At 38.8% G+C, this 16,209-nt stretch overlaps 1 protein-coding gene across 5 annotated transcripts in view; it reads right to left on the bottom strand.

Annotated features, from left to right (window-relative positions):
* ADARB1 (adenosine deaminase RNA specific B1) overlaps positions 1-16,209 on the bottom strand; it is an 85,113-nt gene that overhangs the window by 38,263 nt on the left and 30,641 nt on the right. For 3 of the 5 annotated variants that reach the window (XM_035332310.1, XM_035332309.1, XM_035332311.1), the window contains exons 2-3: positions 10,691-10,727; positions 3,937-4,011 (exon numbers count right to left, since the gene is read on the bottom strand). In XM_035332310.1, the coding sequence (XP_035188201.1) occupies positions 3,937-3,964 (28 nt within the window). In that variant the 5' untranslated portion in view covers positions 3,965-4,011; positions 10,691-10,727. Of the gene's footprint in view, positions 1-3,936; positions 4,012-10,690; positions 10,728-13,130; positions 13,246-14,054; positions 14,311-16,209 lie in introns of those variants that run through there. The other 2 variants (XM_035332307.1, XM_035332312.1) reach the window with 2 other exon arrangements.

Here is a 16,209-nt window from a genome sequence, read left to right as displayed (position 1 = left end):
TAAAGCAGCGTACACAGATGTTGACCACTCCATTAATATTCTAGAACACAGCTTAACTCACTTCATGGGTCTGATTTGGAGACCAGCATTAAGCCTTGTGCTGCCAAGTACCATAGCTAAAGTAAGGCAGGAAAATTTGAACTGTAAATGTTCATATAACAGTTCGGGTTGGAAGGGACCTTAAAGACCACCCAGTTCCAACCATCCTGCCACAGGCAGGGACACCTCCCACCAGACCAGGTTGCTCAAAGCCCCATCCAACCTGGCCTCCAGGGACAGGGCATCCACAGCTTCTCTGGACAACCCATTCCAGTGCCTCATCACCCTCAGAGTGAAGACTTTCCTCCTAACATCTAACCTAAATCTCCCTCTTTCAGTTTAAAGCTATTACCCCTTGTCCCGTCACTACCTGTCCATGTAAGATGTTGCTCTCTAATGTTGAAACACTGTTAGAAGGTACAATGCATTGGAGGGAGCTGACAGGAGAAAAAAAAATCAATAACGGATGTTTTTCATATTTTTTCTTAAATTTAAAAAAAAAACTTATTGCAGTTGACAGGTGACCATGTGCTTGGTAAATCTCCTAGCAAAAACAAAACCTACGACTTTCTAAAAGATCCTCATACTAGATGCTATATATGTGCTCGTTTATGCATTTTTCAGTCTTTAAATAAGTTTCCAAGTAATGAATACTTTAAATAACCATTGAATACTTTCAAGCTGATCACAGCTTTTTGAAGTTGATCACAACTGTTCTGTATTCAGCTCCTTCAAGTGGTGTTAACAGATATAAACACATGACAACAGGGTCATGTTTTCTTAAAAATTAACACTACCCATGATTTAAAAGTAAGACGGTTTTCATAAGACTAGCTTATTTTCCCATCACTAAAAATAGTTGGCAGTTTTGACTTCAGTAATGTCAGCTGAAGCTTCTTTGGTTAAAATCACAACTGGCAGTATCACATGCCAACAACTTCAGTGAAAGAAAAGTTCTGCCACTGAAGTAATCTATTTGAGAGGTTTACAAAGCTGACAGAACTCAAAGAAGGAAAGAGGCACATATTGGAAGGAAAGAGGCCAGTAAAAAAAAAAAAAAAAGTTATATCCAAGCATGCTGGTTTATTTTTTTTCCCATGTAATTAAAAAACACCTCTAATTAAGATTCTTTATTCAGTGGGGATCTTGCCTTGCTCTCTGCTCTATCTGGTACGGAGCACACTTACTTATGTTTAAACGACTCTTAGCTGAACCACAGCTAGAAGGATGTTTCCAGATACCCTTTATATACTGTTGTCATGTACTGGCCTGGGGAAATCCTAAATAAGTCTTTTTTATTATTATTTTATTTTCATATGAAACACATGCATAAAAAATGTGACTTCTTGTGATCATCTTTTTAGAAAAAGGGGGGAAAACAATCAAAGAAAAAGGTCAGGACACACACTTCAGCAAGTGTTACAAGTGTTCTGCAAAATGTACCACTTCCCCTTTCCTGTGAGGTAATTGGTAAGTATAGACTTCAGAGAATTGACAGAATTCATAGAATCACTCCTCATATGACTTGTACTCCAGAGCCTTCACCAGCTTTGTTGCCCTTCTTTGGACACGCTCCATGTAAGGCTTTTATAGGCACTTCTGATATCACACTTTGCCATCTTCAGTGATACAAAAATACAAAGATAAAAATAAAAAAAAAAATCTTTGTATAAATCAAGGTGTAGAACTTAGGAATTTTGATTTTCCTCTCCAAATCTGATAATTTAACATTCCAAATTCATGATGTTTGTGTGGTCATACAGATGCAGAAAAGCCTTTTTACACCTTCTATTAACTGGGGTCATCCAAGATGATGTTGTTACCTGTGGCTTCTTTTACAAAATGTGATACAGGCAATGCAAAATTTACTTCTGGGAGATCAATGAAGTTACACAAATGCATGTCCCAAACCTGTAACAATGCAGCAGAGGCAGTCTCCTGCCAAGACAGAAAGTTCAGTGAATTTGAATTGCTTTGCATATTGGTGTGCTAGCACAGCAACAGAAGCAGACAAAACCTGAATATGTTGCTTAAGGAATTTACAAGATGACACTATTGAACAGCTGGTATTTTGTTCAGCTCAGGAAGGCACCATTCATACCCAGATCTAGTCCTGTTGAAATAGGGTATGTTTTATCTGAAGAATCATGGGAATTATCCAATTCACCTCTTACCTTTTTTTCAAGTTCTCCTCATAGAACCACTCTTAGAAATAGCTAAAGTATCCAACTAAAGAAATTTCTTTTAAAAGAAAAAAAAAAAAAAGAAAAAAAAAAGAAAGAAAAAGTGGAAGTGGTTGCAAGCATATTTCAGTAAAGATCACTGTGTCAGTCAAAGAAAAAAGAAGAATTCTACTCCAGTTAAGTTTTTGGCTTTTTTCTGTTGGCTTGTTTTTTAAACCATTTAACATCTTTATCTCCCAACAAAAATATGTTGTAACTCTTTCAAACTGAATTACAACTCTTCTGTTCCAAAGCCTCCCATACTGCTAGGCTTTTCCAGCTTTGCCAGAGATTTAGACATTGCCACTTAGGGGAAATAAGCACATTTGTTATCATATACAATAATTTACTGTCAGGCATAGCACATAAGCATATCAGAAACAGAACAGGTCTCTCATTCATAAAAAAACAAAACAAAACAAAACAAAAAAACAGTTGAAAGGCCATAAATCTTTACAATATTTTTTGTAACATTTTAAATGAGAACAATTTTCTCCACAGGTTATCAGATCTATATTACACCACATAGTTAGCAATTTCATAGCACTTCACCGGTGTTTTCATCAAGATGATAGCTGGTTTTGTGCTTAAACACTTCATTAATTCAGTAGCTTGGGGTTGGAGAAACCAGCTTCTAGAAAGAATACTCAGTCATGCAAGACCTGCAGAGAGTTCTTCTAGACACTCATTTTGTTTTTCCTTCATTCATTTCTGCTTTCCCTTGTTTATTTTACACCCTTCAGTCTCCTTCATTTCTCCCGTCTTCCGACTGGTCCCTAACCCTCATCATCGGTATTATTCCTCTTCCAGGTTTTACCTCTTCCAGTAAGTTTCTGCCTCCTGGACCTCAGCATAAGCACACTGATGTAGGATACTGCAGTACCTTCCACTGCACAACAAACTTCACTGGCAGGCAAAAAATCCTCACCCAGTACCTGATTATTCAAGGTGAAAAAGCTCAGAGCCCAGCATGATTAGCCACCATTAACACGGTTTGTGCACTACTGACTACAGGAATCGTCATCCCAAACACATTCACTTAATGCATTGTACAAGACTTGGTATTCAACCTCTCCAATCACCACTCGTCCCACTTTCTCAGGTAATAATGATCTTTATTTCCATCAAACCTCATAACTAGAGCTGCACAGAAGGCTCTCATGCTGAGAGTCCCATACAAATTTGCTCTCATACTGACCCAGCCTACCTTGGTGACCTGTAACTCTACTGCCAGCCCTTCTGAGAGGGGAGTAATTTGCAAAAAAGCAGCACAGTGCACCCACACCTCAGGAAAGGTCTTAGGTGCTACCCATGCCAGCACAGTGGGAGGCACAGGTCCCATATGGAGCATGTGAATGCAGTATACCAAACTATTATTAATGCAAGAAATCCATCTTCATTACTTCAATGCCAGTCCAAAACATGGTAATATTTTGTACAACTCAACAGTTGTTGGAAGAAAAATGAGAGACATGGTATAATTAGATGAGCATGTAATCATGTGTAAAAAAACTTTTAGTTCAAAAGCTCTGATTTACTTTTCTATACTGTATTTAGAAACATACAAATATCATCTTAATTTGTGCTTCGAAGTTCCTTCAGCTACCCCTGTGGCTTGTGAGAAAAAGTCACCTTGATAACATATTTTATTATTGTGTAAACAAATACATCTTACTCATGTTTTCTTCATCGTCAACATCCATTGTGAAATATTTTTGCTGGTTTCTTGGCTGGCGAAGACTGCTTCTGTCTGGAAAACACAGAGAGTAGGATACTTAAGCTTTCATGTACCAACATACAAGGTAAACTGTTAGATCTCCAAAAGCAGCAGCCTGGGCACTAACTTTGCTTTGGCCTGTCCATGGCTTCTTCCTCAAGCAACAGTGGGCAGTTCAGTCTTTGCACAGTATTTCCTCAGTGTGCCTATTTCTGTAAGCTGAGGCACGCTCTTGGAGAACTGCAAATTCTGCAATGTTTCTAATTTGTTTTTGTTTTATATGGTGAACTACAGCTTTTTTTTTTTTTTTTTTTAATCTGAAGGAGTGCATAAACTATTTTATCTCACTACTGGTAGTTGTTTTCTTTAAAGAACAGTTGCAGATAACTCCAAGTGTCAGCAATTTGTGTTTGATGGCAGCTTTCATAATAGTTAAATGAAGCAATGCTGTTCCCACAGGGATCTAGCAACACGTTTCAAGGTAAAAATGATGTCAAATTCACCCTGCAGATTAACACACAGACAATTCAAGCACCCAGGGCAATGAAAATGCAGTTGTTTATCCACCGTCATACTGATGAACATTTGTTTGGTTCTTATTATTAACTGAAACGCTCGAACTACATTACATATGGGTTATCTGGCTGTGGGAAAAAGATTTTAACTTCTTTTTTTTTGGTCATGCAGGTATTTTTGCTCATGACCTCAAGAGAAAGAAATCTAAAGGTGAATGTAAGCACCTGACATACAAAACATGTTATCTATTCAGCATTTTGTTTGAAAGAAAGCAATTATTTTTATTCAAATCATAAGCACTAATTAGGAGGTGATTAGCTGGGGGGATGCTGTGTTTTTACATTTTTTTGTGTGTGTCCTTAAACTAATCAAGTACGTAACATCTGTTGCTTTCTAGGCAATTGCTCCAATCTCATAATTCCATGAGTGCTCCAACAGGGAGCACTGAATCCAAAACCATGCCAGAAATATGCAGGGACACCCATTTAACAAAAGATCCATTATTACATTTAGGAAAAAAAAATAGCAGAGCATTAACATGCTTTACATTCCTATGCTGGAGCAGATCAAACTGTGGAAAACTAACTTGTCTTGTACTTGCCCATCTATTGAGTTCTGTGCATGTGCATTTTCTAAAGCATTCACAACGAAAGACTATGCTTTCTACGTTCTGCATTGCATCACCGTTCTTTATAATGCATTCATTTTCTGCCAATTCTTTACCATAATTAAACATTCAGAAGCTACTGGAAGACAGTAAAATCCAGTACAAATGCAAAATAGTTCTGTGATAACCTAGTCACATGTAGTATCTATAAAGTTTGATTCCTTTTGCTGACAATCAAATTAAATTGAGAATCAACTCCTACTTTGCAGCACATCTTTGATTTTTTCAACATTCTTTTGTTATTTTCAATAATACCATTACTTCCCACCAGTTTCAGACTTTTACTTTCCTTATTTTTACCACAGACAGTATCAGTTCCATTTACCTGTGGACATTTTATTTACACAGTACATATCTACCTAAAAATCAGCAATTACACAGATACTTTTGGGCGAGTGCTAGAATACTCAGGATGCAGCAGAACAAGCAATACTGACTCAGCCTGAGGCTGTAATCACATATGCTGTCTTCACTGGGAACTAGGACACTGGTCTCACCACTCCCTCACCAGGCCATGTCACCTCTCCCTCTCTGCTGACAGCTACCGCACAGCCACGCCACGCAGCCAACCAAGAGCTGTTCGTGTCCGATCAGATGAGGGGGCTGATTCTCACCACATGGACATAGCTGGCAGTACCAATGAAAATGCCTGGATATTGTGGCTGGGAAGTAAGAAGAGAGGCACAGTGGTGTCTCATGATGTTGCCAATAAAGGTAATACACTGTGAAACCAAGGGCTGAGGTTGCAGCTGGAAGGGACAGGGAGAACACAGTGGGAAACAGCTCACCTGTGACTTCAAGAATGTGGAAGCACCAGAAAGCATGCAGCACAGAAGACACTGCTTTGTTTCACACTACAGTATGGGCTGGTACCATCAGTAACTGGGCATGAGCAAAGCTCACCAGTAGAACTGAGGTGGCTTAAGTACACTCAGACTCCAGCAAGGCATGCCAGAACATGGCTCGGATCAAAATCACAGCTCTGAGAAACTTCTGAAACCCAGCTGTCCTCTGCTCAGTTATGGTTTCACTCAAGAAGGAACAGCATTTTTGACTTTTGTCCTTCCAAACTTTTATTAGAGCAGATTCTTTAATGCAGTAAAACCGCGATAATAAACTCATTCATTGCTTGTAAATAACTCATTTAGAAACAGCCATTCAGAAACCTCTCAGGTCCTACAGACACAATGTCTCTGTATTCATTCATAATCAACCTCTGATAATTTTAAGTGACATCTGGCAAATTCCACAAAGGACTCCAGTGGCACTGTGCCTTTGCACTGAACAGCAGGCATGACTGAACGCTCAGCTTTATTCCTAACAACCTGCTCTGGAGTAAGAGACACAACCAGAGTAACAGTTTTTGGGAAAACTACAAAAATGTTAATTTTGTAACAAAAGGTAAAAAAAAAAAAAAAAGAAGGTTAATTGTTACTCAGAAAAGAACTTTGAAAAAATAAGGAATAATTGACATAAATATTAGTTAACTGATTTGGGTTCAGCTAGCCCATGCATAAACAGCCATGTTATTTGCAGTATGACTGTTGAGAAAACCTGACCCTTGCTTGTAAGAACTGTTTTTGCTCAGGTACACTGCCAAAATAAACTTGGGATTCCACTGTACTATAGTAGAGGGGATTTTTGTTTTAACATGGAGTGCAAAAATCAAAGTCCGGCTGTTTATTAAGTACAATCACTGCAGCCAAGTGATTCTGCCCAGTCACACATGCTGCAATATTTAGGATATAAGCAGCATGTCATAAAAACGTAATTTTCTAAATTCATTATAAGCCAGTCATGTCAAAAAAAAATGACATCTAAACATACACTGTATGCTAATTTAGGTGGAGTTGTAGAAAAGTACTGTATGTTTAAGTATTTTGAAGTCATAAATACATTTGAATACACTTATATGTTATATATAAATAACAAATAATAAGAACAATAAATAACTATAATATAAATATAACTAAAAATAAATTACATACAATTATTTATATAATGTAAATATATTGTATGCTATATAAAGTATTTGTATTATAAATAATTTATTCAATGAAATTTATCTTCCTACTGTTTGAATATTCTGTATTTTTATTATATGAAAAGAAGTTTTGAAGGACCTTTTTAACAGCTTTCATGATTTATCCTCATCATTGAAGAAAAACTACAGACACCTTGAAAGGAAAGTTTAATGGCTATCCAATTATATGTTAAGAGACAATGGCATATATAATTGTTGAATGTCACAAAAAAAAATGCCAATAGATGAAATAAAAATGGTATTAGAAGACAGTAAAAGGCAGAAAGCTGCAACCTCAGAGAAGTTCTGTATTTTTTAAAAAGTACTTTACTTCCAAGCTTCAAAAGCTAAGGGAAATAAAAGATTGGAAGATCCCAAAGGATTCTGTTCAAAATATTTCTTTTGTTCTGTAAATCCAAGCAGAAAACATTGAAGTTGCACTCAGTAACGAAAGTTCAAACCTCACTGGAAAACCTTTGCATGTTTTCATTTATAACCTGCCCCCTAGTACTTGGTTTTGACAATACAGCAATTAAAACACTGCCGTTACGCTGCAACCGCTTCTTACGCCTCCTTTTACAGCGACGCCCAACCGTGCTGAGGGAAGTTCTCAGTGCTGAGAGCCCTGGGTAAAAGCGATGCCATGCACAGTCCCCAGCCAGCCCAGGTCACAGCCTGCTCAGTCCCTCTCCCTCTCCTCTAAATATACAGTGACACTTCAGTGAGCAAGAGCCACAAGGAGCTGACTGCATGTGGTCTTCACCTATGCCACGTCCCTTCCTCAAGCAGAGCACTGCAGCTTGCTCCTGCCAGCCACAAGAGGCACATGTGACAATTAACCCCTGGGGACAGCTTGGCAGGGAGAGGGGTGAGGACAGACCACAGTCTTCAGATGACAGTATCAAAGACAACCTCACGAGTTTCATCACTACTGGGTATGGAAAGGGAAATTTATTTTTTGCTTATTTTACTACTAAAAAGAGGAGGGCGATTCTTTGGCTTGGATCCAGCCTTACGTGTATTCTCAGAAACAGGGAGACGTAAGAAAGAAGTTTATGCACCCTAGCTGCATAAAACAAAGATGCCTTCAGCATCCTTTATAATTGTTTCACACTTTCTTAGTTATATATTTCATATATTGCCTAGAAACACACCAAATACATTTGTGAATAACACAAATCTACAAATCTCAAACAGGAATGCTTCAGTGACATTTTTCATACATTTTTCTTATCCCAGGTTTTGCTAACAGACTTACCAATGTCAACATTCACTGTGTCATTTTCCAGCCTTTTTATAAACAGAAAAGCAACGTGCAGCCTTATGTGATAATATGGTACTATGCTGTTTCAATTTCATTGACATTTTCCATTTCAGTCCCGAAACAGAAACTTGACATGATTTCAGCAGGAAGCCTAAGTGCTAAGGGCTGCAAACTCTCACTCACTTCAGAGGAGTTCAAGTTCTACTTCAGCATCTAAGTTAACGGACAGCTGCACTGACTGAAGAAATACTGCAAAGCCCATTCATGCTCAGTTTGCACAATTTAAAAAGAAACAAGCCACCAATGCCATGGCTTGCTATCACGTGTTCACTGGTTTAGAGCACAGGTGGAACTGAGTCTCACCATTTAATACCAGTTTACTAGAACGGCCTCCCTTGGACCATTAGGCTTGACCTTCCTTTATAGAAGGTCAAATGTCTTCTGGTTCCAGCATCTCTGCTCCTTTCTTTACTAAACACCATGCACTTGGGTCCACAGACCAGAGGCATGCTCTGGATTAATACAGCAACACTTCCCCCTTCATGTAAAAAACAGAAATGGCTTCATTTAAAAGTGACAACAGTCTGGCATTGGGGCCTGGAATGCTACATCCCAACAGGTCTGCATGGTCATGGTGAGATTACGGTGGACATCAAGGAAACCAGTATGAAGCCCACTGCTTCAATGTCAGCACAAGCACTGCCTGCACTTCAAAAAAGCACTTTTCATCTGAACAGACATCATTTAAGCCTGAATGTAACAGTTCTGTACCTTGCTAATTAACAGTTTCAGGCCACGTTTGACATTTCAGTTCACATTAGATGTGTGTGACAGGGGAAGGACAAGATCTACATATCCGTGAAGGAGAAGCACCATTGATACACACAGGGAGAGAAGGGGAAAAAAAACTCCTGAGGAGAACAGGAATTGTACATTTCAGGAAATGTATTACCTGAAAAGTCTCCATGCACCAGCAAAAAATAAAAATAAAATAAAAATAAAAATCAGTGCAAGTCTCATTTACTTATAGATTTGCCACTATTATCAGCTTATACTCTTTGAATAAGTGTCTGCACGTTGCATTTTGTAAGCATTATTAGTGACTTTTCCCTACATGCAATTAGTGTATTTTTCAAGCGCTAGGATTGCATCATAGACCAACAGCAAGATTTCTTTCAGGTCAGTTCTGCAGCAAGAATAAACATAAACTAGCAGTAACTGCTAGGGTTTGCTATAGGCTAATTACAGCATGAGCATTTGCTCTTCACAGCAAACACATCGAACACAAAGCTCCTGGCTGCACACCAGAAATTCCAAGCAGCTTTGACAGCATATCCCTCAGAGCTTGCAGTTCGGTTCCTCGGATTATTAAATCTGCTCCAACAGCACCATCTACCGCTACACTACATACATAATTGATTTTACATCTAATATTCCATTGATGAAGAAAGCCTGGAGCTCAGCTCAAAATTAGAAATAACTTATGATGTTTGCAGATTTATTTTAGAGTAAACTATTTTTGTACATCTATTTATTAAGAAGTTTTGTTTTTAGCTATCATCAGCTATCCTTATGGGCTTTTCTTCAAGGGCTAAATGTTTCATTTTTTACATTATTTCTGAAAGAATCCTTAAATACTTATGAATGTCAGAAACTCATGTAAGATGTGCAAAATTTCCGAGGAAAAAGTTAGAAGATTATAGTTGCAGGAACCAATTAACCCAATAGTTAATTAGAAAAGAGATCTAAAATAGTTTTAAAGCAGGTTTAAAAAGTCCCAAAGATCTTGATGATATTTAAAAAAGTCAAGCAGGTATCGTGAGACTTGCTTACAGGCCTAAGCCTGCTTGTAAGCTTACCAGGCTCACATACTGGACGTATTTCTTCCTTTCCCAATTACAATCTGTTATCAAAATCAGATCAAATACTCAAAAAACTCTCAAGTCCCACATGTCAGCTTTTTATATTTATTTTATTAAGATGGACTGGATACAAATTTTTGGTCAAATAGGTAAGTACTTTTTTGTAACATCAGCTTGATATAGTTAGATATTTCTTAACAATATTTTCCTCTATTTTCAAATTGTTCTGATCAATGTTCTTGAAATTGCTTATTGTACAAACATAAACTTTTTAAGATTTGAACAACTGCCAATAGATTCAGATGAATTATCTCTAATATGTATGCATTAGTCAAAGTACAAAGAATCTTGCGATGTATTTATAAATATGGTCTGCTTACCTTTTTAACTACTACAGACACATGCTGATTCTGCAACCTGCAAGAAAAAAAAAAAAGAAAACACAGTATTTTTATCTTTCACAGATGGTAAGTTCTGACCTTAAAAGGGACAAATTTCTGTTTTGTGAGACTAAGCAGTACATACTGCATACTAACGGTTAGAAACAGTACATCAGTAGCAAAGCAAAACCCCTTGTAAACTCAGGAAAGGGTGTGGCAGAAACTATTCTGAATATTCCTGGTCGAGGAAAAATTAAAAAAAAAAAAAAAAAAAAAAAGACTGAAAATGCCTAGCATTTGAATCAATTTATTTTCAGAAACCACAGGTAGAAGCAGCTGTTTAGTAGAATCCAATCTGGAACCTCTGCATCTTCTTGCAGAAAATGTCAGCAAAAAATTTGCTAATAATGGTTTAAAACTAAAATCAACTTCTGTGTTACCACAACCAATATATCCTGCAAGCAAATCTCAAGTTGCCTTCTTAATCTTTTTTTTTTTTTTAACTTAAATCTTAATTTTTATTTGCAGTGGTTGATTTTAACCCATATAAGCACCACCTCACATGGCACCCCCCCTTTCAAACACCATTTTCTTGATATATCATCTTGCATTCTCTTGAAGTCCCTGCAAAACTGCAAAGCCCCTCAGCTAGCAGCACTGGAAACAAAAGACTGATGTAGAATAAGAAAGATACAGGATAACAGGAAGGGCTAACTGCAAGAAATTTTCTTTGATTTACACACACACAAACAACATTCCTGCTCAATCAGGAGCAGAACAACTTTGCTATTACACATAAACTTCTAGTTATAAAAAAAAATAAATCTGTGAATTTAGCAATGCGAAGATACGTTATTCTAAAATGATCCTGATGTTCAACAAACTAAAGAAGTGATTTCCAAAGAAATAAAGTATTTCAGTCCAGTGGTGATGTCCTGTGAAAACACTTGCGGTTCAGTAGTTGTTTGGGGGGCAGAACGGGACACACGTACAGCAGTGGGTATATATTGTGCCAGGTAAGAGATTTTGGTATTTGCACCTTGAAAGACAAAATTCCCTGCTATTACACTACCCACAAGAGGGTGCTGGCACTCTTTCACTCTGACTTTCACTAAGCAAACTTAATTCAAGTTATACAGCACACATATACAGCAATGGGCACAACAAACTTAGGAACTTATATATATAAGCTCAAACTTATGAACATTATATATTGAACTGCTTTAGTTCAGTTAGACAAGAAAGGTTCAGATACAATATTTAAAATTCCAATACTGGAAGACTGCATTAATTCAATCTTTTTTTTTTTCCAATGACACTTTGGTTTCCCAACAGTGCATGGTGGCATTTTTCAGTAACACCACTAATCCAGAAAAACACAACAATAACATTTTGGGCTACCAGAAAGTACTAAAAATGTTTGGAAAGCTCGATGCAGTGTCAACTGGAGTCAGCTTCCCAGACTGCAACAGGCTATACTCAAACACACCAAATGGTAAATCGCCATACTGTGGACACTCCACCTGCAATATTTTCCCAACCTAATAGCCCACGACAATAGTCCAACCTAATAGTCCACAACAAAAACTCTTGCATTTGGAACACTCAGAATATGTGCTAAAAACTGTGAAATTCCATTATTTGGGGCAAACATCCACTGAAAATATGTTTTTCTTAAGTTTTTGATAGTTCTCATTCTACATAAGCATTGCTTTGAATAAAATTATAATTAAAACTTAGACAAAACTGCCAGCAATTTTAAACTAATGGTCAATTTTTACAGTAGTGTAAACTAGAGTTGTTTTTCAAATCATATTTTTTATATGCCCTATCACCCGAGTTGGTAATTCCATGAATTTCAAACAAGCTGAATAAACACAATTCTTGAGAACTAGGACTTGAAATGGGTTTATCACTAAGTGCAAACAAATCTCCACAGGCATGACACATAAGGAACAGTTATATAGTACTTACACTACTAAAAAGCCTAGCAAAAATTAAAAAGAATTAACAAGTTTATTTTCTACCTCTGTGGCTAAATACAACAGCCCAAGTCCATGTGAAAGGATAGCTGGTATGGTGGAAAGGGCACTGCCAGCCTGCTCTGCTCTTGCAGCCCCCACCAGCAGACATGGCTGGGTGGGCTGGACACTTTTGCCCCCCACTCATCTGCTCAGTACCAGGAGAAAATGTTTTTTTTTTGTTGCTGTTGTTAAAAACAACACTATACTTTAAACTCACACAAGCCACCATTTGAACCTGGGTTTTCAAAGCTGGCAGAGCCACGTGCTCAGACACCTGCTCAGGGCTCTGGGTGCATTCACTCAGCAAAGGATGGCTCTGCTTTGAGGTTTTATGGCTCCCACAGCAAAGTCAGCAGCACAAAAGGCACCTGAAGGTCAGCATCCAGTGCAGATCCTGCAGCCCTGCACAAACCCACCTCTGCTGGTAAGCACTGGGCTGGTGAGACAGAGCTTCACTGCTGCAGGACTGTAAGTAGTAAAGACCAGAAGAAGGAAAAACAAGACTTGGAATACCTTAAACCAGTAAACACACTAAATGGGAAAGAGGAAAATACCCCTTGATTATAAAAACTATGAGCAAACCTCTAATCTTCCACATTTCCTACCTGGTTCTGCCTGGTGGCAGCTGGATACTTCAGGGCTTGCTCAGGTCATAATGTGTTTCTCTGACACCTTTTGCAGGCATAGCCTCATATTTGTGTGCCAGAAGGGCTCCTCTGAGCAGCTCAGCACCTCTGAGCAACAGCTGTACTCTGCTACTGCCCAAAAAGCAGTAAACAAATTCTTAGTCCCTTACTAAGTCCCTTCTTAGTCAGGAAAAAGGCCCTGAAGTCAGATGCTACCATCTGCTTCCTTCATGGAAACAAGATTGTCATTTTCGTAAGTCTATCCTACTGTGACAGACAGCAGTAAAATACTTGGAAGAAACAGCCTAAGAAGAGCTCTTTTCCACCATGTGGCTGGAATAACAACTAAAAAGCAAAGCAAATACAAATAAGGCAAGGCATAGCGTTGAAGCAGCACTCGACACAGCTCTATTTGACTATCAAAACACTACAATACCCAAGACTTGTGGTACTTTCAGTCACGTTCAGCTTCTCACAGATGAACAGGTTTTCAGAGAAACCACACAGACAAAAGAGCTAAGAAAAGTGCTTTACCCAGCTGGCATCCCCACCACCTCCTCCATCCAGTCAAACTCAATTTCAATTATCACTACCAAACTCTCCAGTCACTGAAAACTGTACAAAAAGATAGAAAACAAGAGACTTCCAAACAGCTTCATGTCTAAAACAAAGAAGACCTAGTGGGTTTATTCACAGAAGAGTTACGAGACATACCCAATACAATTTCCCCTAGTGAAAAGAATATTTGAAACTCATTTGAAGAACACATCATGCTGGGGATTTGTGATTTTTTACAGCTCGACTGAAAATGTTTCAAGGCTTTATCCGTACAATAAGAATCAAATCAGACATCTGATAACCGTAACTTCATTCCACACACTGCATCTCACATCTGTGAAGCACCCCTAACTGCCAGGCCTATCAACATTTCCTTAGCAGAGTGGTACTGAAAAGCACATCCAGCTAAAATTCTGAAATTCTAAAATTCTAAAACTCTTCATTGGTCAACAGATAGTCCTACGTCTTTGATAAAGGAGAAGGAATTTATGACTCTTCTTAAGCAATAAAGATCTCCTTCCTGGAGAGCAATTAAGGACTACCTGGCTGAGTACACGCAAGAGTTCCTGCAGTGCTACCACTACCAGGTATTAGTGCCCTCTTCTTAGCTCATTTGCTGTAAGATGAAACCCTGTTGATGCACCTGTGTTAAGTTTCAGCGTTGCTGACTTTCACTCTGAGCTCTCTGTCCATTTGCTCAGCTGAAAGGTAAGTGGAGAACAGGTGGCACTGGGAGAACACCAAGCGGAGGCACTCAGGTAACCCACACAGAACAGCACTGCATGACATGAAACACTGCTCTGCCATTTAGAGAAAAACACGTGAAGAGCCTCTATGCATGCTGGATACATCTAAGTGAAATAAAGGGAAAAATGGTTCCTGCCTCCAGGCCAGCCCAGTTTTCCCATCAGTTTACCCAACCTTGTTCATTGCTAGTTGTTCAGCTCAGGTTCCTTGGGAGAGGTGAGGTTCTGTGACTGCAGAAGGTGCCAGGATGGCCCCTGACACACGGAGAAGGCTGTGCATGGAGCAGTGCTACTAATACAGCACTACTCTGCAGTCGCAGCTGGTAAGCTTCTTAAAGAGCTTGTTCTTCCTTCCAGGGCAGTGGAGACCTGTGAAACTGGAAGATGAGCGTCCTGTACATCACGTAGAAAATAGTTTCTGTTAAGTTTTGTGACAAAAAGCCCACCTGTACAACTGCAAAGGAGAACAGAGAGAAGCCCAAATAACACCCTGCTCCAGCCTTCCCCAGGAGACACTACACCAATCTCCTCAAGCCAAGAGGAGCACAGAGGCACAATGCCAGGCAGAAACACAAATTACAGGCTGAGGGAAAGGGACGGCCTGTACAGGCCCCTCCATGGAGCGCCCCAGGGTCAGGTGTGACATGCATCACAAAAGCCAAAGGGAATGGCAATCTTACCCTGTGCATATGCACTAAACATTCATATTCCACTCCAGTAACTTAAAAACAATTTAAAGCTGCATTTTAAATTTGCAAAATAGTAGAAGTGCAAATTCGGCTCTGCATCATTTTGTGGAAGAAAAAGGATGGCAAATTACATAGATCTCTTAAATACCCTTGCACAGAGGGCAGGAGACTCCTACCTCCAGAATAAAAATAACTAATTGTAAGAACCACTCAAATGCAAGGTGAATGTCTGGAGGCACTCACCACCAGCCAAATGAACGGACAGGACAAGAAGCGCTAGTTCCAATCTTTAAGTATTTACTTTCCTATTTGAAAAGCACAAGTAAGCTGCATAGGCATCTCAACTGCACACTTTCACTAAAAAAAAAAAAAAATCACAGGTATGTTAAATCTGGCATCATCTGTTCTCAAATTTTAATGTTGGTTCAGGAAATAACACTGCTTAGAGGCAGAAAGCAAGCTGTACTCCTCAGCTCATCTTTGCTCAGTTTCCATCCTGACTCAAGTTGTGTCAAAAAGTTTCTCACAGAGAGGTCAAAAACGAAACTCAAAGGATGATACATTTTCATGTGGACACAGACCCGGTTTCTTCTATCTAGTTTACACCCTTCTTAGCACCACAGGAGCTAGTCAATTAAAACAGACTTACACCAGCCTTTCAACACCCGATTAAGGCAAACAAGAAACCTTTATTCCCGCCTGAATTGTTCAGGCATTCCTCTGCTTGGACATAAGCAAGTGCAAGCACACACGAGCTGCTAAGCAAATGCAGCTGACTGGGATTGCTCTTTTGTCGATTTCTAGAATTTGTCCCTCAGGGCATTTTTAAACACCATTTTCTTCTTCAACTAGGAGTGAAGTAGGAACCTTTCCCAC

This window comes from Oxyura jamaicensis, chromosome 7 (assembly GCF_011077185.1).
Source record: "Oxyura jamaicensis isolate SHBP4307 breed ruddy duck chromosome 7, BPBGC_Ojam_1.0, whole genome shotgun sequence".
Classification (NCBI taxonomy): domain Eukaryota; kingdom Metazoa; phylum Chordata; class Aves; order Anseriformes; family Anatidae; genus Oxyura; species Oxyura jamaicensis.
Note: the sequence above shows the minus strand (reverse complement) of the source record. Positions and strands in the feature narration are given on the sequence as shown.